Source organism: Caloenas nicobarica, chromosome 2 (genome assembly GCF_036013445.1).
Source record: "Caloenas nicobarica isolate bCalNic1 chromosome 2, bCalNic1.hap1, whole genome shotgun sequence".
NCBI lineage: Eukaryota > Metazoa > Chordata > Aves > Columbiformes > Columbidae > Caloenas > Caloenas nicobarica.
This window is the reverse complement of record NC_088246.1, coordinates 20,785,936-20,808,988: the sequence shown is the minus strand read 5'-3', so window position 1 is coordinate 20,808,988 and position 23,053 is coordinate 20,785,936. Positions and strand designations below refer to the sequence as shown.

General features: G+C 36.5%; 1 protein-coding gene across 2 annotated transcripts in view; it reads right to left on the bottom strand.

Moving 5' to 3' along the window:
• NEBL (nebulette) overlaps positions 1-23,053 on the bottom strand; it is a 261,626-nt gene that overhangs the window by 27,169 nt on the left and 211,404 nt on the right. The window contains exons 18-25 of one of the 2 annotated variants that reach the window (XM_065627753.1): positions 20,206-20,298; positions 14,778-14,870; positions 14,299-14,390; positions 12,183-12,276; positions 9,828-9,932; positions 8,466-8,637; positions 4,450-4,542; positions 3,359-3,487 (exon numbers count right to left, since the gene is read on the bottom strand). In XM_065627753.1, coding sequence (XP_065483825.1) covers positions 3,359-3,487; positions 4,450-4,542; positions 8,466-8,637; positions 9,828-9,932; positions 12,183-12,276; positions 14,299-14,390; positions 14,778-14,870; positions 20,206-20,298 — 871 coding nt within the window. The remainder of the gene's footprint in view (positions 1-3,358; positions 3,488-4,449; positions 4,543-8,465; positions 8,638-9,827; positions 9,933-12,182; positions 12,277-14,298; positions 14,391-14,777; positions 14,871-20,205; positions 20,299-23,053) is intronic. The other variant, XM_065627754.1, reaches the window with a different exon arrangement.

Here is a 23,053-nt window from a genome sequence, read left to right as displayed (position 1 = left end):
TGATTGAAATACAAATACAACTGTCCAAAATAGTGCAAGACTGGAATAGGTGTTGAGCCACATGAACAAGATCATCCTGGTACCTGAATGGAAATTAATAAGACCTCACTTGTAGGGGAAGAAAAGGAGCAAGTCAGTGAGTGTGGAAAGAACTGGGAGAAAAACAGTGTGTAAGACTGCACAGAAAATCAGGACAGACAGAAAAATTGTTTCTAGAGAAAACCCCCCAAAAAACAGTTGAGAAATTTGTCAGACACAAAGCTGTCTAGAAAGACCTGAACTGAAAGCAAAGAAACTGCCTCTTGTTGCTTTTTCTTTTTTTTCCTGCAGTGTTCTGTGAAGAACGAACTGTCTGGTCTGTCTTTAAAACCAAAAATAAATCTGACATCCATATATCTCACATTCTCTGTCTGATGAAAATAATCTGAAAACCATTCCCAAAGATGAATGAATAACTCCATGTCTGAGAAGTTGTAACACCAGTGCTACAAGCACGATTGAAAGGGAGAAATTGTTAGCTTCTGCTCCTTTTCAGCCAAGCTGAAAATAACTACTTGAAAAACAGCTGGGAATTTTGCAAGAACTAATGTGGCACCCAACTGTTTCTGGGAAGTACTACAGAATGGCTTGCAGGTAAAAAGGAAATTTTCGCTAGGGCAGTAATTAATTACAAAGCTGTGGACTGTGAAACTCTGGTGCAACACCTTTTGTCAACTATGGCGAAAAAATTCAATGATACCATGAAGTAATAAAATCAGCCTTGAAAAACACTAACAGAGAGAATCTACAAAAAGGACAGACAAATATGAAAAGTAATTTCAAAAAGAATATCAAAATGGAAGTTCATCACCTACATCAGGCTTGCTGGAAAGCATTAAAAATTGTTTCCTATCCAGTTTTACCTGCAGTAGTCTAAAAGGGAGAACAGGGATTTTCCTGAACTTACATCATGCAACAATCTACTGATTTTTTGGGGAAAGCTCCCTGGAGGGCACACTTGGCTCAGCTCAACCTTGTCACCTAAAATAATGGTCAGGGAATCAAATAGGAAGAAGTACTTCTAGTGAACAACATTAGTAGCCTCCCTGTGATGTTTTTACTGAAATTTCCCAAAGATGAGAGTTATTTAGATCTGGATAAGCCTTTGACATCTAGTATGAAACCAGGGGCCCAGCTAAGGGCTAGGAGAGGTGGTTAAGGAACAATTCCATCAGCAGTGGCAGTGGAAGACTTGAATTGAGGGTCAAATATCAGTAAAGGTATCTAGAATAAATTAGCAAGTGAACAAGGTAGAAATATCTGAAAGATTATGAGACAAGGTCAAGGACACTTAGAGGCTGTAAAATTGGTCACAGGTCTCCAACTACCTTTCATGTTGGCACACCATCAGATTGAACAATTGCCTGTGAGAAACACTGATTGATCTAAAAGTACAAATGCCATGAGAAACAGCCATGAAATCTCAGCAAAATGGATTTGGTACTCATTTACTGTGATGTGCCATGAGGGACACTGTATAAAGGTCAAGACAAAACTCACCTTGTGGCTGTGTGCTAAAGGACATTTTACATGGGATGCTGCCATGAAAAAGGTTGATATTTTTGACCAAGGATGCTGTCTTCTGCTGTTTTTTTCTCAGTGTGTTCACAAAAATGGCATTTTCTTGTAGATCATTAGGATTATGTCAAATTACTTAGCTCTGGCATTTATTTCTCCCTGCAATGGGAACTGTCTGCATGTGCTCAAACCCTGGCTAGCCGGCTGGGTCAAAAGCGGAAACAATATCTTGCTAAAATATGTTGATCTTGGCAAGGATCTATTCAACACATCACCACAACAACAGATTCAAATAGAGACACAAAAAGCATGCTGGCTAGTACCAAAACAACTGTCGAAATAAAGTCCATTTCCTCTTCTCAGTATGGCAAGTAATAAAACATATCTGTTAACTATCAAATCAAGCCGACAAAGCAATGTTAAAATGGCTTGAAATAGAGCCAAAAAAGATCAGAACAGATACAGAGAGACAATATGCACTGGACTGCGAAGCCCACTTTGCATCATCCCATGAAGAGACATAAAACCCAGCAGGACGCGGATTATTGCTATTGTCTATTAAAACACTTGGGAATACAGGTGAAATAGCAAATAAAGATGGACAGACATGATATAAGGGATTTCAGTTCTGTCAAAGATGTGTGTTTCTTTCTCTGTTCAGAGTTAGTTCCTCAGTCTGAACACTTTTTCCTCACCTGTTCTTAATCAGAACTGCTTGTATTTATTTACACGGCACCTAACAGAAAATGTAGATTCCCTAAACACTGGCCACTATAATGACATATTACTCTGGTGAGTGGGAGAATATAAGCACAGTCTACAATTAAGATGCCTTAAAATCTTCTAAAAGCATGGGTAATTCAAGGATGCAGGCAACTAAATGGTAGCAATACCTTTACTCTAACATCTTCTAAAAAAATTAGTAACCCTTTGGATAACCTTTTTAGTGCATGTTCTTTCACAACTGAGAAGTAGAAATCACTACTTGTTTTAAATATACATATTTAAAATGTAAAGTTTCTGAATATTTACAATTCACCAGTCAAGTCTGGTATACACTGTAATGCCACCGGGATGACTGGACCCTTATTCATCATTTTCATAAATTTTGTTCTAATCTAATGCATCAAACAGATGCAAGATGTGGTTTTGTACCTGGGAATGCATGTTCATCAAAGTATTCTAATATTAATCCATGTTAAACAATATCAGACTAAACAAGCTTCCTAGCCAAATATTAACCTTAGTTACCAAACTGCTGAGAGTATAAGAAAATTTTCATATGGGAGAAAGTTGGCAGTTGATAAACTTTTTGGGTTTTTGAGGGTGGAAACAGGGAGCCACAAGCACCTGCACAGTTTAATATGTGAAGAAGTACTTCAGTTACTAAAATATTATGATATGCTTGATTTGCTCACCAAAAAACACACAGTATTTTTTTTTTTCTGTTCAGAGGTGTATTTTTCAGTTACATTGTATCTTTTGAGAGAAAAAAAGATCAGATTCATGTACATTTTGCAAAAACACAACACACTTTCTCATAAGCACTGTAAACAGGAGTTAGCGGGGCTTTTGGACTGACAATGTTACCAAAGTGGTGAAAGAGAATACAAAGAAAAGTAACACGGCATGCAAGAAACTGTGCAGTCTTGAGATTTTCCTTTGCTTCCTTAACCAGGCAATGGCTTACAAAATTTCTAATGATTTGTAACTATACAAGGATACAGAGTTAATACAGGTCTGTGAGGTCTCAACACACTGTGACAGTGTCATTAGTGGAAAAGGTGGCAATGAGGGGTACCTCCTTCGTCAGATGGCCTTGTTATCTCACTGCAGTAAGAAAAGGTAGGGTTCGTCTCAGAGCCATCTGATTTGTAATCTCCCAAACCGGTAGAATGTAAATACTGCTTACTGTAACGACTTGCTCTTTCTACAAAGGTAGAAAGAAAGATTATCACAGTGAATAGATGATTGAAGTGCAAAGATGACCAGCAAGAACAACCCCAACACTGCTAACACTGATATTCATACACGGCATTAAAATTAGAGAAAAGTGAATTGTTTACAATTTCGTATCCATTTTGAGCACCACTAGTTCAAAAGGTTGCTTCAAAATAGATACAACTAAGCTTGTCCTCTGCTTTAAAAGAACAGCAGAAACAGAAGGTAGGATTGAGATAATGGAGAAAAAAAGGATGAAGATGAAGCATATGAAAATTTGCAGTGGAAAATCAAAATGTTCCTTCATCCCAGAATGCATAAAAGTGCATGTGGAAATATTGCTGCATGACATTCAAAAGAATACTTAAAGTTCCACTATTAGTAGCAAATAAAATAGATGTGCAAAATTAACCATTCAAAATAAACATTTCCAGGGGAAAAAAAAAAATCAAAAACTTGTGGAACCAAAACATTGCTGCCTATCATATTACCTTCTTTCCCATCTACCCTTAAATTATGAACACACTGGAGTTGCAAACAATAGCACAAGGCATAATATCATGTGCCATATAAGCAAAATGTGCATAGAAAATAAATCAATTTCATAAATAGGCCACCTATTCTATATATCTGAAATTTTAGTAAGATCCAACTATTTGAAAATTCTGCTTATAGTGAGGACAAAGCAGGTCAATGCTTTTTAAGTGACTGTAAGTGGTATGAATAACTTGTTTAAGATAAGATTTCTTTCACTATTTCTCATCTGCACATGTGATTATAGCTGAAGTTCCTATAAAACTCTGCTTTAAGATACTGCCATATATATATATATATATATATATAAAAACATAAAACACATGGCTAGCACATTGACCTGAAAATGTACTGTATCAGCTTAGTTTCACAAACATAAAAAGCTGTTTTGGGGAAAAGTCTGGATATAAACAATACCAGAAAGCATATGTAGACTCCTAGACTGAATATTGTCCTCCAGAGGATCAATGTCGAAGATGGAGCCAGGATCTGTGCGCCAGACTTTAAGATCTTTTCCCAAAGTACAGAAATGATAAGACAGACAAACAACAAAGGAAGTAAAAGCATGAAAGGAATGAGTTTTAACAATCAGTGAACAGTTTCTTTAGTCTAGAAATTAACGCAAAAATCTCGATATTCACCTGAAAGGACTGGAAAGCATTAATTTCCTGCTTAAAAGAACTTAGTGCATCCATTTTAAGCATTGACATTATTTTAAGGAATCTTTTTCACTCCATTTTTGTTTTCGTTTTCTAAATATGACCATAGTATTTTCTTAAGTTTAAATAAATGGAAAAAAATGAAATATCACATACCAGATCTCTTCTTCACTAGCAGAACCAAAATCATCAGAGCTACAAGATTATTTCCCCAGTCAAGCAACAGCATACTTCCTTCATGGAGACGCTGCAGTATATATTCCTACAGCTGATAGTTGGCAGTATACATCTCTATAGCTGACAGGGCTGCTACAGGCCCTCCTTTGCATACAGTCCAGATCAAGTCAGCCTAATAAGCGGAATCAGGGGCATAGTTCATCATATCCAAAATAAATTTCTACAAGTTGCTCAATTCATATAAACTCAAAAGTATCCATCTTTTTTAATTAATACAAAAAGTGGACTAAGGTAACAAATTCAGCTCTGGAAATCTACATTGTAGGCATCTACAGTTGGGTAAAATGAAGCCCACTCTTGAACTTAACTAGTAATTCCCTTTGTCTTCCAAATATCTTAGTTTCCTGGGACACGGACTTACTGTTGATTCACTACCCCACTTTCAAAAACCATTTTTTGAATTCATAACAGTAGTAATCATAAGATCTTCAGCTTTAATTCATACAAGTAAGTTGTTAGTATCTCTTGAATTCACATATCTGAACTGGATATTGAAAGATAAAAGGAGTCCATAGGAAATAATTTCATATCTGAGTTCAAGTTATAATCACAGCAGAAAAGTGAGTACAGATTCAACCATGTTTTTAATAAACCTCCAACAAATAATTACAGCATTGTACAGGTTAAGAGGAGTCTTATAACAAATGCAGAAGCAGCTACGATGTAAATTCTTGATCTACACATAACAATCTAATATATGTAAAACTTATCTACTATGTCTAAAAACATAAGAATCATTTAATCTCTCCAAACGAGTTTAAAATAAAACCTTAACATAAACTACAATCAGTTGAAGCACAAATTTACTAGATCACACTTTTTTACTAGTGGTTTACTTCTCAGGCAGACCTTCAAAATTTATTTTTTCTTCAAAATTTACTCAAGGTATTGGAAATGAGAAAAAAAATTGTCTTCCCAACTTGCTCCTTTTGCTGGTTTGAGTGGTACAAAGCTAAATAATGGGTTGGTAGGTAAAGCAGGACTGTGGGGACCCCAAATATGTCATGTTTCAAATGATTAATAGCTTAGAGGCAATGGAAAGAACAGACAGAGATAATAAAATAAAAGCAATGGCTTTAGAATACATTCAATGTATGTACATTATGTGTTATCTACTGCAACTCCCAGAAGGTGAGGTGCAGTGCTAATTCCCTCTTGACAAGATGAATAACAGCCAATGTAAAAATCTTTTGATAAACTATGTGTTAGTCCTAACAGTGACAAATTATGCAACTACATAGAGAATTGAAAGGCATGAGAGGGGTGGGGGAACAGGTGAATGCCCAACTTTTCCTGTTTGATCATGCCTTTGTAAGTAAAAAACTTAATAAGTACAGCTTGGCGGCAGTTATCAGTGCAGCAGCCATGTTTACTTTATCTCTCTCTGTAATCTGAAACAACATACACAGAATGAGAATCTCGGCAATTTATAGCACCAATCAGTTTTAACTTCCTGGTAACTTCTGCCAATTTAAAATATCCTTATACTCACATGAGAATAATGCAGACTTTTTAGTCACAGATCAAGGCTCAGTTAGATTAACTTATCTTGATAGGTTTAGAATGGCTTTAGCATGTTTAAAACTAATGCCTATTTCCTAAAGCAGAGGCATTAATTTTAGCAGTTGGGCATTTGAAAAAGTTTTTACAGCTTCGCCAACAACCAACCAAATGGACTCTAACACAGAGGTACTTTTCCTAACTTGCTGATCAATTATCAGCTAGGAAAAAATTCAAGAGAGTCAAAGATCTTTTTTTTCAGTCTGTGATTTTTTTTTCCCCAGCTGCCAAGGACATTCCATGAGCAGGGAGCTCAGTGCTTCTTTTTGAACAAGGAGATATTATAATCGCAGTTCACTCTGAAAAAAAATATTATCTGAAATATCACTGGATATTAGGCTCACAGGTTTGTCATGGCCTATTTCCTTTAAATAGTTGCACTATTTTTGCTGTTTGTGGGGCATGGGGAGTTAAGAATTCCTGTGTGTTTTGATACCGGAGTATTTTAAGGTGATAACAGTACTAGTATTTCAGTTACTTACAGATCAATATTTTATATCAGCAATGTTCTTAATCCTAATCCATTTGTATCAGCAAGCCTTTAGTTATTGAAGTCAGGATTGCACTCATTCTCACACAGGGCTACAGGACATGTGCAATGCAGCACAGAGCAGGAGGTTTGGAATGTGCATTAAACGGCATCTTGCAAACTGCAATTTTGCAGGAGCTCTTCTCACTCTCTTTGCCTGCACCACCTCTAGCTATGGAAGTGAGTTCAAGCACTTGAGTCTCTAAAGACAATGATTTTCTGAACAAGTTGTTTCCCGAGATCCAGAATGCGTGAGACTTGCATGGTCTTAAAAGCATCAGTACATTCCCTGGGTAGAGGCCTCTAGACACTCACTTTTAAGAAATCCTTTCTGACATCAGGCTGTAGCTGCAGACATGTAAAAGGTGGCTATACAAAAGGAAAGAAATATACTTCTTCATCTGGTGGAGACTGAGCGAGCAGATGCATGGTGCTTAGTTGCCAGCTGGGGTCAAACCACAGCAGACTCATTCGGAGACTTTAAGGAAAATACTGGATATGTATCTGCCAGGAATTATATAGATAGAGTTAACCTTGTTTTAGGCAGGAGGATGGACTATATAACCATGGATGGTCAAATGGATTAGTCCATTCGACCTGCAATTTCTCTGACTTTTTGAGATACAGACTTAAAGTCAACCCTTGCTGTTATTACTATCTATGAGGGACTTTAGAGTGTTATCTCAGGAAAAGGACACACCGAAAGAAAAAGAAAGGAGAAAAAAATAACAACAGGTTACCATTTCCTTTGCCATAGCGGACTTGCTAACTTGTAAGAGATTTTAAATATTCGTTTTGATTCTGAAATAGTGTTTATTATGAATATCCCAAATTACATCTTAATGCAATACTCTGTCTCTACATACAAAACCAGTCTGTATTCTACTCCTTGAACACTTGGTCTTATCTTGAACCATCTTTTAGAACATCATTTCTGAACACTGGTATTTGGCTTACCAGAGATCTAATAAGTTACTGATGATGTTTTGAAAGCTGTGTGAAATTCTAAAACAAGAGGTAAATGGAGAATGTGCAGCTCTGGAGAAATTGCTGACTGACAGAAGGGGAAATCACAAACTGGACTGCAGCACTTAAACACTGAAATCTTGGAGAATCACAGCTTTAATCATCTCTCTTCTGTGCAAAATGAAGATTATTGTAGATGTTTTGGTCTTTCTTGAAGAGTCAAAATTCAAACTTAAAGTAATAGCAAGACTATCCATATTTCAAGAAAAAATACAGAGTAAGTGATAATATATCTCCCATTCATTCCCATTATTACTTCGCTACAAGCTGCTATTGAACCAGTAGTTCAATGCAAGTTTCATACTGAGAAAAGAGTGAAAATGAAATCTGGGAGTACTACTTCTTGGTTATAATGGAGAATACAAGCAGAGGCTTTCATTTCCCTACAGTGTTTTCAATAGCAATAGTATTTAACAACTTACCAACAATTATTCCAGGTCTTCTATCCATTTCAACAATATGTGGATGCACACCTTTATATGCTGCATCACTCACAATTTGGGTGTTTTTACGCACCCGCTCCGTTACAGGATCATCTACCACTGGGGTAAAGCCTCTGCCCTTTGTCTTCTCAAAATCTTCATGGTATTTTACCTAGGAAAGCAAAAAGAATTACATTTTTCCCCAAGCTGCAATTGACAGCGAATTGTTATTCTATGCAGGCATGCGTACATGTTTGTTTTATGGGGCACTTATATTCTTCTGGTTTTGCACCACAACAGAATTGTTACACACATGAGATAGGCTGGATGGCTGGCCAAGTCTTTTCTATCTCTCTAACTTGATTTCCTGATATTTTATTATCAATTTTGCATTTGTTTTCCTTTGCCACTGAATTAGGCATTAACTCAAGCAGCAAAGCATCATCTTACAGTCACACAGGACAGGAAAAGCCCTCAGGAGGTCATCTGGTCCATTCCCTTCTTCTCTACGAAAGGATGGCTCTCTACTGATATAGACAACTACTCTACTGATATAGACAACAATCTGTCAGTAAAAGATATCCCAGCAGTTATAGTTCTGAAGAACTCAAGTATTTTCATTCACTGAGAATTTGAATAAATGCACAGTTTCACAGAAAAGGTACTCTTTTGCTCTTCTGTTTTATTATATGCCAGCTGGGTTTCCACATAGGTTTTTAGAAAGAATTGCAGTTATTCTAAGCAGCCTGCTTTCCAAAACAGAAAAAAAGAAAAAAAAAAGGAGAAAAAAAAAAAAGACTGGAGGGGGAGGAGGAATTAAAAACAAGGACATTAGGGTAGAAAGTGTTATACAACCAAGCATTGGAACAAAACCAATATTAGTAAGAGTTATAAAGGTAGCATCCCTGATTATGCATATTTACTTTTTAAACAGTCTTAATCATCAAGGAATTAAATTGACAAACATTCTCACTCAAGCAAATGCACACAAAACAACTCATTCCAAGAACAAAAGTCACACAGAAACCAGAAACGTGCACAGGCACAAGGTGAAGTGTGTCACCTAATCCAGTCAAATTGTATGATGCTCAAATGAGGCGTATACATTTTTAAAGAAAAAAAGAACTCAAACAAAAGAACAGACATTTAACTGTTAGAAAACTTTTTATTAGTATTTTGAAAATGTTCATTACAGTCATATGCAGTTAGCAAACACTCCCTCTATAGGCATAAGAAGAAAATATTCCTTCCATACTTGAGCAGAGAGTTTCATTAGTTACCTATATTAATGGAAGGCAAAATCCAGTGGAAGTCAAGTGACATTCCTTAGTATACTCTAGTTATAGGAAGAAAGTACCCTACCATTGAGATGTTGTTTTGTGTTTCTTTGACATGCCTTAGCTCAGGTGTGTCTAGCAGCACACTACGTCTACCTTTCATTTGCCTCTGATCACTGCTGTACTTGACCTGCAAAACAGCAACAACAGCACACATGAAGTTTTTGTTTACAGTAGAAAGGACGGTGAGAATCACACCATGCAACGGTATCATTTCCAAATGACAATGCCCAAGATTTTTCTTGTTTCTTTCTTTACACTCATTTTCTAGTGACTTATTTCAGAGGGAGGACGCGGATGAGCTAGTATATTGGTAAGGCCAAAGGGCATGTTTATTCCATCAATCACTTACTCAAAAAAATAGTATTTACCTGAAAGCTGAAACTCTTGACCATTTAAATGACATAAGGGCAATAATTCATTTATCAACTGAAAAATAAGAAAAATAATAAGAAAACACCACTGTGACTTGGATTTCTTTAAAACATATTTGTATGCCTGATGGTAAGCTACCTTCTTATTACCTAGACAGACCTGGATTCTGTCCTCAGTCTGCTTCCGGCTTGGGATTAGCATGAGAAACCCTGGGTCCCCAAGCAATTCAGCTCTCATGAGCGGATTAGTCCTGTGGAAGCCTCCTTACTCCTGTTTGGTAGCTAGCAGCACAAAATTAACATGTCTCGGACAAATCTGAATATGCTGTTTTCAAAGAGAATATTTGGGCTCTGTGTTTTGTGCATCAGTAAGTACAGAACCTTCTATATCACATTTCTCCTAATTAGCTTCTTTTGTGGCATTTTACAGATTTGTAAAGATGTAAGGTTAATTATCTGTTTAAAAATAAAAAATCTAAAACAGTAAAAGCAGTTGGCTCTACTAGTTTCTAGAGTGAGTACTCTCACTTCTTCTTCCAGCTGGTTGAATTCTTCTACTAATGGACTCTCTTAGCTCCTACATTGCATTGTAACCTGGGTACTCAGTATTTTAGACTTATCTATATGTTCACACTCAAAGCATTACTTCTCAAAACAGTTGTGCAAATCTATTTCATCACAAGTTTGTGATGAGAGAAACCACATATTGAAATTGTCTCATTCTCCTTAAAATTACATATTAGCTAATAACAACATATCTATGAAAATATGAGTCTTGGTGTCTATGTTTCTTAGGTAAGTTTGAAGTGGTGTACAGAGAAACAGAAATATATTGTACTGCATATTCTTCAAACCTTTCTTAATTAAACAATAAACTTTCTTAGCAAATATACTCAACTACATATGCTTTTGAATATAAGGCATCTTTTTGACAGAATAATTGCAGCCAACATAGTTTAATTTTCATTTATTGCTCATTAACATAGAGGAGTATTTATCCCTTTAAATCATGAGAAACAAAGTGAAAGTGTCTCTTGAAAAAAAATTAATTTTCAGAAATTAAAAAATTATTTAAAGTTTAGAACTGCTGGGAAGTTTCCCTCTTATTTTAACTATGCACCTCAAAACTAATTGACTATGGTAAATATGCAAGAACATTATAAGAATGTACTTAAGACATACATGGTTACAAGGTCACATTCTCTTCCTTTGTCCTTAGACAAATCCTCTGACAAATCCAACCTACTTTATTTTTCCCTCCTACACTCAGTTCTAAAGTGTTCACTACCATTAATTCTCTTCTGCCACCTTGAGAGAGTTGCTCTGCATGAAACCTGTTCTATTTACCATCTGCACGGGCTTTGTCACTGATGTTGTTTCAGTGTTGAGGACACAGACTGTAATATAACTAGTCTGGTCCTTCACTGCACTGTGCTGTTTTCACTTCTTCCTTGCTTCTTTCAAAAAAAAAAAAAAGATAAGTACTATCATGAAAGCCAAGAAAAACATAGTATTTTACTCTTTAGTGTTTAGTAATAGGATCTATTTAGGACTACTCAGCTCTAACACAAGTGGCATGTGACAAGGTAGAATGGATGACTATATGCTTCCATGCTTTGAATCACGAAAAAATGAAATTTTCACTAAAGCTATATTCACATTTCCTTTGTTCTTTTCTGTAATTTATTCCTGCAATCTAGCAACTAAAACTCAGTAACGAGAGGTGAAGATTCTTGAAAGAATGACTAACTTCTACTGACTCTCTTCTGGAAAAATACTGGTGCAAATACAACCCATATTTTTTTGCAAGAATAATCAGGCAAGTCTGAATATTTTTGTTCCCCATATGTGCAGTGCAGGTACTCAAAGGATAAAAAAAAAAATCCATTCTGTGGATGATGCAGTTAGATTCATTTGACGCATCAAGTCTAAATGGAAAAGCATATCCTTGTTATATTTGTACAATGACTGAAAATCTAAATGACAAAAAGATTCAAACAACTTGCCGAGCTGATATTGTCTTGATTCTTCTTGACTCTCTCTATCTCAGGAGTGACACTCACAGCAGTAGCTTTGCCAGGCTGCTCTCTGTAGTGAACCTATTATTTAACAGAATAAAATGGTACATACTATTTCAGCTCAAGCAATATCACAATGTATTACATTAAAATGTATGATTTAAAAGGTCATCCAGGAAACAACTGGAAAGCTGAAATGCATTTGAAGTTCATTAAAGCTTATAAAACTTGATTTTTGAAGCATAACCTTGAGTTCTTTCTGGATAGTCTCTTTATTAATGCATTTGTGTGGATATATACACACATATGCACACAACATCTTGACATTCACCACACTGGTCCTTGGCAGCATAGAGAAATACGTTATATTTGGAATGGGTTAAACCACAAATAATGTAGTAAAGCCAAGCAGAGCAAATGAAAAAAAACACTTAATTTCAGCAATTCCCACTGTAAATGTATATTTGTCCAGACACAGAGATTCCATAAGGATACTATCAATATTCTCACTTCTGTACTCTATGTATTCAAAGATGGTTAAACACAGGGGGTGCAATAAATCAGACAACTGTCGATTGAATCCAACTGGCTAAATTTCACCATGTGTTTATTTAAATGTACTGTAGGACTGCCCCCTCTATAGATTTTTAACAAAATATACTGTAGCAATGATGCATTAAGCAAATGCACACTCAAGGGAGGATCAGCATCTAAAGAGGATAAAGGATAGGATGTGGCATTGACAGAGCAATCAGTCTAACATTAACTCTGGCCCCAAATACTGAGAAGTCAGATATGGTACACATTTAGTAAATAATTAGAGATTCTTGCATGATTTATGTCAATCCATATAGTTTTACATAAAATAAATGTTTCCATACAAATATTTTTCTTTTTTTTACTAAGCTCTTGGTTTTGTGTGATAACTGTGCTGACACATGATGCTCATAATTCCGCAGTGCACTGTGGCATTAACACACATATTGTTCAAGCAACTGTCTTCTTACACAACACAGTTTTGGTCTGTCAAGCAACTGTCTTCTTACACAACACAGTTTTGGTCTGTCCACATCAACATATTCCAACTGAAAAATTAACATCTTATAAAAACAATGGTAAGCTATCAAATGGATTAAACTTGCAAACTTCCATTTGTAAAGATAAAATGGTTATTCAAGACTTAATGTTTCTAGAAATGCCTGAAGTTAAAGAATCTTAGCCCAAAGCTATTCAAGTGACCTGAAAGATAATTTAATCTTTACAATGAAATTTGCACAACACAAAAACAGTTGAAAGGTAAACAATGACGTGAGTAGAACAACTACACAGACTGGCTAAAATCTCTTGGGAAAACAGGTTGTTTTGAAGAGCATGCATTTTAGGAAAGCTAGATATATCAACATAAATCCAGGGATAAATAGCATACACTTAAGTTAGAGGGACAGTATTCTTGAAAATTGTAACTCTAAATTAATTTGGGGAACATGGCAGAAAACACCCCAGGGAAAGACTGTAGCTATTTGTAGCCCCATGAAATACGGCTGCTGATGGCACTTCCCAGTGAGAACAGTTGGTCTCTTGAAGACTCATTAACAAGGTACAACTTCAGCAGTGCAGGAAGGCAGCCTACCCTGTGCTTCTGCAAATAGTATAACTTTCTAATGGTTATGTCAGCCATATATACTGAATTACGATAGGAAGGTTACTGAGGAACCAGAAGGAGACAGGGAAGAGAGCTGGAGTTTGAGTACAACTGTAGCCAATTATTTACAAAACAAAGCGGGGGGAAAAAAAAAAAAGCTGGAAAAGGATATTCTGTTAAGAAAAAAAAAATCTGTCAAGATTTCTTGCAAATATCCAAGACAGAGAGTAACATTTCAAAACACTTCAGCCATTTCGTTAATCAGATTTGTTATGCTTCACATGCCATTTCCCAAACCAAGCAACAGCTTTTCACAATTGCTTCCTAAAAGAGGGTTTTCAAGTAATTCCATTACTGAGCCCACACCTAACTAAAGAAAAGGCACAGATTCTGCAGAAAGAACTTTGTATTCATCCTTTGCACCCAAAAATTATACAAAGGATTAAATGAGAGGAACTTCCCATGCTGACATTCTCTTGATTCCTCTTCACTCTTTCAATCTCAGGGGTGACACTCACAGGCGTAGCTTTGTAGAGCTGTTCTTTGTACTGAACCTAGCAAGCATGGCAGAAGATATTACACAGAGACTTACAAGTAACAGAAATACAACAGCGTGTTAGTCATCATTAGAGAGCACACTGCATGTGGATGGAAAATACCATTCCTTAATAAACACCCACATCTTTCTACATGATACTTAGTACTCACCCTCTTGCAGTTCTTCTGTTTCAGACACAGACAATGGATACTTCAACAGGAATACTTCACTCTCATTGATGTTAATCAAAGTGCAATGTTAAGGAATTATCATTTTATCATTAATTGATTAAATTAGTCCTTGTGGACAAACAGGAACCAGCACAAATACCACAGACATATTCACTGAGGCACAAACACAAAACAGCAGAGAGAAGTGTGCAAGCACTGAAAATGAGGCACACATTGCTAATATTCTTCTGGTTTTCCTTAACTCTCCTTAGTTCGGGTGGATCAGAAATAGCTGTTGCATGCTGAATTTCTTCTTTGTATTTGATCTGCACAATAAATATTACAAAATATTAGCAATTTAAAGAAGATACAGACAAGCACTAAAACATAACTTTTTGCAATCTCTCCCTTACACAAACTGCACTGCCAGACCACATCTATCAACACTATTGGCCTGAACAGGAATAGTTATACTTAATTTCTGAAACAGGCCGCCAGAGTTTCCAATGCATCTTGCTTGATACTATGCACCAGAGAGTGCATATAACAAGTCTAGTATCCTAAAACTCTTACAGCAGGAATATACACCACATGGGACTGGCTAACTTCACGATAATTGTGATGCTGCATATACTACTTGGAGATCTGCAGCACTCTGACAAGGACTTGGTCCTGCTATGATCTTGCTAGAGAAGACTACCTGTCCATTTTAGAAACCAGACATTTCACAGATGTGTTCTTAAAAAGGTGGACGGCTTCAAAGTGTCATTCAAGTTCTGTAAAAAGACACATAGACATATCATGGACAATGCAGATGTTTGCATGGATGATGCCTTTGATGATGCTGTCAGATTTTCACTGTTGCTTTTGCCACATTTAATCTCTTCTAAACAGCAGTATGTTTGGATATGGTAGACTCCGTAATTTAAAAGCAGCACAGAACTAGAATTTCTTCAATTATACACAATATGTACCAAAACTGGAATTCATCTTAATGAGAAAGAATTGAAAGGCTAAGTGGACATGGTACTAAAAATAGAGACATCATATTTCTGGTTTTCCATATGCTATCCAAAAGGGTCATCTTGGACAAATCTGTGCATTGCCTTTTTCTTACTGTCTGCTACTAAATACCTTTCCAGTATTCAGCACTTTCATTTTCAAATCTCTTATGCCACCAAAAACCAAACAATACTTGCAGACCATGCCATCCTTTACAGTGGTATGGCATGCTTTCTTTTTCTTTACAATGGTAATAAAACAGCAAAATTCACAAAAACATTCAAAATTGTGCGGGCAGTAATGTGTAACAGTTAGAAATATTTTTCATTAGCAAGACTCAAGGGAGGAGAAGTACAGCATAATGAATCTATTTGTACGGTTTTATATAAACGTGGCATACAAAACTTCTGTTAAACACATTTTAAGGCTGCAAAATCAAGGACTCAAGAAAATGACACAACTTAAATGTAACCTTAGTTCTGCCTCTTGTACAAATATGCTCCATATACAGCTTTTAATACATTTTATACTACTTCATTCTTTTCCTCTTCAAGTGCTTCATAATCATCTTTATGTGTTACCAAAAGCTGCTTTTCTCAAGAGAATTCTGCCTCATTCATTACACATAATCAATGACTCTTACTTAGCGAGTCATTTGCATGCAAACGATGACTGATGCCAGGTTTTTTTAACTGCTCTAAGGTCCTGCTTTGAAGACAGAATTACTGATTTCTTCAGGAACTTTTCTGTGTTGCTCCTTGCTCAAGCATCTGCGTTTTTCACAGGTGCTAATTCACTAATTTTGCTGTGAATGGTGGAAAAAGGGAATTGTGACAAGGAAAGGTACTATTTTTACTAGAGAGTACAGACAAGTAACAGCTAATCTGGCTACATAATTTTGAAAAACATAGGATTATACAGTACCTGCATTCAAATGAGAATTCCCATTGAACTGTACTTTGCAAACCAGGTTCTCCCCCACGGCAAAGCATAAAAATCATATACTTGGGCATTGGATCATCAGGTCTAGACACAGGGACTTGAATTCAGGTTCTTGCTTTTGAGTATTGACATAGTGACCTTAATAATACCTCCTTAAAGTACCTCTTGGAGAGGTAATTTCTCATTATTTAAAAAACTGCAAATTTACATTCCTTCGTGCACCTTCACCTTAAATGCCTTGTGGTTTGTTTAGATTGACTGGACAAACCCATGAAAACAATCATAGTTTGTTACCTCCATGGACACCATCATTAAAGGAAAAATATTTGACCAAGGGTACCTCAGAAACACCCTGACGGCCAGGGAGTGATGTGTCTAAATGACCTGAGTTCTGTTTCAGCTCTTCTGGAAGGCAGCTTTCCCCACATTTGGCCTCTCCACTTTGTCCATGACTAAGCCTTTCTACACTTTCAGTTCCTCATCCCTGGTCTCTTTTTCTCCCAAATTCACTTTACCAAATGTCACTTAGTAGATAATTTTCTTCTCTCTTCTCCAAGACATGGTACTTCTGGACAGTGCCAATTTTCTAACACAGACAAAACAACTTGTTTTTCTCTAAGCTCATACTTGGAAACTGATTTGGCTGAAATTGATAAATAAATAAAACCAAAGCAGCCTGAAGCACAGACCAGGAATGGAAAATTTCAGTCCAGACAGCTTAGGACTGGCAGAAGTACTGAACCACTGGAAAAAAAAGTCTTTTAATAGAGACTATTAGGTAAGCTTAAGAATTGGCAGCGCTACTAGTCCTTAACATGCTTCAAAATGTCAATTGCTTGAGTTTTAATCAGACCCCAGCTTTGTGGTGTTGACTGACATATCACAGGGGTTTCCTCATGGATTTCAAACAAACAAAACCACAACTACACTCTTCCCCCAAAAACCTTCTTCCCAGGGCTGTTCCCAGTCCTGCCTGTCCCTCAATATAAACAAGGTGTTTTTCAAATTCTCTTAGGTATTTGTAGCTTCTTGGTTCAGAATCAGTCACAGTCCACGGGTCTGATGTTTGCTTTCAAAGTTCTGTGAGATCTTGAGTCCAACTATTTAGGAGGCTTCTACTTTCAAAACCATCATCACAACAGGTGAGATCAGCTCAGGCATCTCAACTGTCACCACCTTGGTTTTTGGGATTTGAAAACAGAACATTCTCAGTTTTGTCTACAATATATATCATCTGGAAGAATTTGATCACTTTCAGAAGATGATGCAATGGACTTTTTTGTATGGCTTGGTTATACAGTGCATGTTATTTTGGTCTGGTGGTCTGGGTTTTTTTTCACTGCAGGTGTGCTTCACATTCCATAATTTCATGTAGCTCAGCAAATAGTTTTAAAACTGTCATCCTTCTGGCTAAATTCAAAGCTATACGTAAAAAGTTTAAATCTAGTGGAGTCAAATTGGTGTAATTCACCCTTCCATTGGGACTCCCATAAACTACACAATATAATTTCCCTCCTACTGACATATAATTTAAAATTTTCTTGCACATTGCTTTTAAATTTGGCATTCTACACTTTTAATAAATATTATACAAGACTTAAGTAATCTTAAGTATACTACATGTAATAAAACATATTTGTAAAATATTAACTCTACACACAGCCTAGCCATGTATAGGTCATGCTACTTACATCATACCACTAAACCACTAATGCATTTTGTGTTTCTCTTGATATGCTTTTGTTTACATGTGCTTACTAGCATACTGATCCACCTTTCATTTTCCCCTCTTCACCACCGTTTAGAATTTCTAAAACAGCAAGAGCACTGCACGCTATTTTTCCATTTCACTTTTTAAGGTACGGAGAAAAAGCGTGAGAGTAAGACTGCTCTTAATAAGCCTGTGTTTGTGTGTGACTGCTCTTGAAACAAATGTCTGTGGTAACTGGAGATCAAATAGGTAACAGGAGATCAGGGTTTTGTTTGTAGAACATCAGTACAAATCTGGCTTAAAAAAAAAAAAAGCATGGGGGGAGGAGGAGGCAGGGGGAGAACAAACAAACCAACAAACCAACAAACAAAAAAAAACAAACAAAAAACCCCCCACCCCACTGTTGAATCAAGAAAACTCACAGCTTCCCAACCAGAAATGCTATTTCAGTACTTAGGACCCATGATTGCTCGCACTGAATCTTCAGATTGCACTGTGTCTCACAACAAGATGAAACATGATGGATGGAGCAAAGAAAAATTCCAAGGAAAATATGAGTTTTTCAAAATTTTATGGAAATTCCCCACGTGACTTTGGTGGGAAATTGAGTATTTAAGACTACTTAGTAAACAAGGAAATTCTAGTAGAATAGGTGTCCAGAGTCTGTAATTTGGATTTCAACTAATATTTAAACACAATCTAGTGTTACCTTCAAACTTTCTTTTTAAAAAAGCATCTAATCATCAGAAAATGTCACAAACATAAAAATGACCCCAGAGGACTCCACTCCAAAAAATCCAAACAAGTGATCAATGCGACTACAAGTGTCTTCTTGCTTGGCAGTCACTTTTCCACATTTTGTCACATATTTATCAGAAAAGCATGTTCTACTAGTAGAAAACTCTCATTTTGATATTTTAATTTTAGTTGCCCATTAAACTACCAAAGAAATTGGGCATCCGTCTATGAACAACATCAATTCAGAACCAGTCCCATGACATCCACAGATCAACTTGCCATCAGGATGTAAAGAGGTGCAAATCCTCCACCTTTTCACATAGCTCAAGTCTGGACATCCATTTTCCCCTTCTTGAAGTGAAAACTGTACCAATGCCTATGTAATACATGTGGACTATACAGGAACTTTACAGATTTTCTTTTTTGTTATATGATTTGGGCCCCTCACTACAAGAAAGACACTGAGGAGCTAGAGAGAGTTCAGAGAAGGGCAACAAAGATGTTCACGGGTCTGGAGCACAAGTCTGATGAGCAGTGGCTGAGGGAACTGGGGCTGTTTATCCTGGAGAAAAGGAGGCTGAGGGGAGACCTTATTGCTGTCTACAACTACCTGAAAGGAGGTTGTAGCATGGAGGTGTTGGGCTCTTCTCCCAAGTAGCAAGTGATAGGATGAGAGGAAATGGTCTCAAGTTGTGCCAGGGGAGGTTTAGGTTAGATCTTATGAAAAATTTCTTGACTGAAAGGGTTGTAAAGCACAGGAACAGGCTGCCCAGGGAAGTGGTTGAGTCACCATCCCTGGATGTGTTTAAAAGACGTGTAGACATGGTGCTTAGGGACATTGTTGAGTGGTGGAGTTGGCAGTCTTAGTTTAACAGTTGGACATGATGATCTTCAAGGTCTTTTCCAACCTAAATAATTATATATTCTTCCAAATTGCAAATTACAACTACTGTTCAGTCTGTCATATCAAGAAATACATTTCATGCTTCTCACTCTAGAAGGACAAAACTCTTTCCTCAATTACTCAGTTCAAAGTTTTTCCTGTTTTTCATGATGCTTCAATTTGAAATTCTACCTTTGGACACAGAAGAACTACACTAGAGTGGAGCTCTAACTCTACTAGAATGGAGCTTTATATCCAAAATCCAGTGGAGCAGTATTTGAATGAGATGTGTGATGTAAAAACATAGAATTTTTAGTATACAAGATGGAAAAAAAATTGACCACCATTTACTCACATAAGAATAATTAATGTTGATAACACTTACCGAACTAATATTCTGTTGATTTTTCTTTACTCTTTCAATCTCTGGAGTCTCTTTTACAGCTGTGCCAGCTCCTACTTCCTTCTTATAAAACACCTTCATTTCCCCATAAGAAAAAGTAATTATGAGGCTGTTAGCAATGCAAGTACAAGTTCTCATAAAAGGGCTGGGCAATTGTCCAAGTTCCAAATTGGTCTGGCTATAAATCTTGCTAAGAAAGCACATACTCGAATTTTTCATAAATCACTCAAGTTATCAATAACTATAATAACATCCTGTTTGTTTTCAACTGTAAACCAGGTAATCTATTATCATCCTTTAGACTGACCTCAAACATTTCTAAGTATTTGTAATGATAGTTTTAACTTTGGAGATAATATTAAAGTTTAAATCATAATCTATAAACATTTACAAATGTAATTTTATGCTTGAGTAATCTCACTCATTTCAGTGTAATTGAACGTGCATGTACATGCAAGGTTTGAATTGTTTTTTAATCTTCAGATCTTAAAATACTCTGAGAAGTGAACAGATATTATTTCTAATTTAACAAACTAGAAAATTGACATATTCATGACAAAATAACCAGAACAACCAGATCTACATTGCAAGTCATGCAATTTTTTTTTATTTCTAGGTTCCATCCAGAAAGCTGAGGACTGTATCTAAAAACAAAGCTCACTTCTGAAAATATTCACATGCTGTTTATATAATTCTCCTCTCTATTTCAGTTGTTTCAGTAAAAGATAAAACACAAAGTGTATCAACAGACTCAATCATTCAAAGTTACTGAAAGAGACAGTAAAATAACGGCTCCACAAATTCCAAATGTGGCTATAATTTAAAGAACCATGGAGCACCAGTTCATGCTGCAAAACTCCTAAATAAGTTTTATTTGAATTTCAGTATTTGGTGTCACAAACGTTGCCATTCCAGTAAGTATTTCCAGGCTTGTAGTGTAAATACAAGTCTGATCCTGGAGTTCATAAAATAAATCTTCACCATTTAGTATTTCTGCCTTTCTTGAACCAAGATTTAACTTTTTTTTTTCCCTATCAATAAACCATTATTCTTGGTGAATTTCTCCTACTTCCTTGAAGGTCTCTGTAACGTAGGGTGACCAGTACTGCCAAATATTCTAGAGAAGAGTGAATTATTTATGTCCACAAATCCTGTTTTAAATATTCAGAAAACCTTTAACAATTCAGAATTTTCTTTTACCAGGTGAGAACAAAGATGGTTTATGAGTAAGAACTTGAAAATTCTTCTGTACCAACATGTCAGTGTAAGGTAGGAAGATTTACACAGTGGACTGAACTAAAATATACTTTTTTCTTCTACCAAGGAAGGAGTGGTAAAAAATGTTGCAGGTGGGAACTTTTCTGTGAAAGAGATGACTGTGCAGTAAATATCCTACTGTAAATCATCTGCCAAATGAGCTAGTGAGCTAAAAGCAGCACTGACCTTATATGCAGAGCTAGCCACTTTTTTTTTGTCCCTTAAGGCAGGAAAATATGTAAGACAAAATCCAAAAATCAGAAGCCTATTAGGGGTCATTATTTTTTTTATACTGGGGCTGGCCCCAGATATATCATAACTTAGCAAAAAGTAAATTACCCTTATAATCTTAATTGCACAGAATGCTGAAAGATTAAAACATAGAGAAAGGAAAAAAAATAATTGAATCATAGCTATAAACTGCTTTCTTACATTTGGAGGATCCAGTTCGGAAACAGAAGAAAGGATGATAAATAAAGAAAACATAAATCGCCTCAAAGACAAAATATTTTTATTTCATATTACCTAGTACACTAGCAAAGGGGATAATTGTCAGCCTTGGCACAGAAAGCTCAGACTGGTCTTCAGGGCTGCAAGGGGTTCAGATGTGTCAGAGGCTTGTCAAGGTTTAATGAAGTAGTGGAAGGTTATTATCTGCCTGGTATCTAACTGTTAGAGAGCCCACACTGCCAGACCTGCTGACCTATTTGAGGACTTCTTCAAAAGCTATCAAAGACTGGAGCAGGGAGGAAAGCAGATCAGGAGTGGATGGCTTGGATCCCCTGTTACATGGAGTTTCAGCGTATCACATTAAGATGCCAGTGACATGAGATACAGTGCTAATCACCATCACACCATGCAGCAGAGCACCATTCAAAACCAATAGGCAATAGATTACAAGAAACAAAATTGGGGCCAGTGGACCTGCCAACAGCTCATATTAGAAAGATGTAGCTTTCAGCTGCTCTCATCTGAAGGAAGAAAAGGGGCAGGTAATGGCTGGAAGATGTTACAGGAGAGACTACTGCCTGGAGCAGCCTTAGAGACTTTCCTTCTCTCTTCTCCCCACAGGCTCCTGCTGCCCCAGTGAAGCTGCACTGATATGGGATTGCTGTGGGTAAACACCCGTGAGGAAAACTAATTGACCTTGTACTTGTGCAGCGCTGGAGAAGCTAAGAATATCTCCGAGATAAAGAACAAAATGTGCGTCAGGTAACACTAAAATACTTAAGCAACTTGCATTCTTTTCTCTCAAATCATTTGCTTTATTAGTATTGCTTTGTCTGCCATAAAAAACAGACTCTGACTGGACAGCCTTGTTTCTGGAGGCTATATGTACTCCTCTCCTGTTCTCTGTTATATTACAAGCAAAGCCTGAATTACAATGGCAGAATTAATGGGCCCAAAAAGGAAATGAAACTGAATGCATCCCAAACTGGGCAATTTTAAAAATCTAAGCACATCATTTATATTTAGGAATAAACTGAAACTTAAATCTAGCATAAAATTTAAAAATATACGCAGTATAATATAAAATCATTAGACATAGGTATTTATGAAACCTGATCTGTTC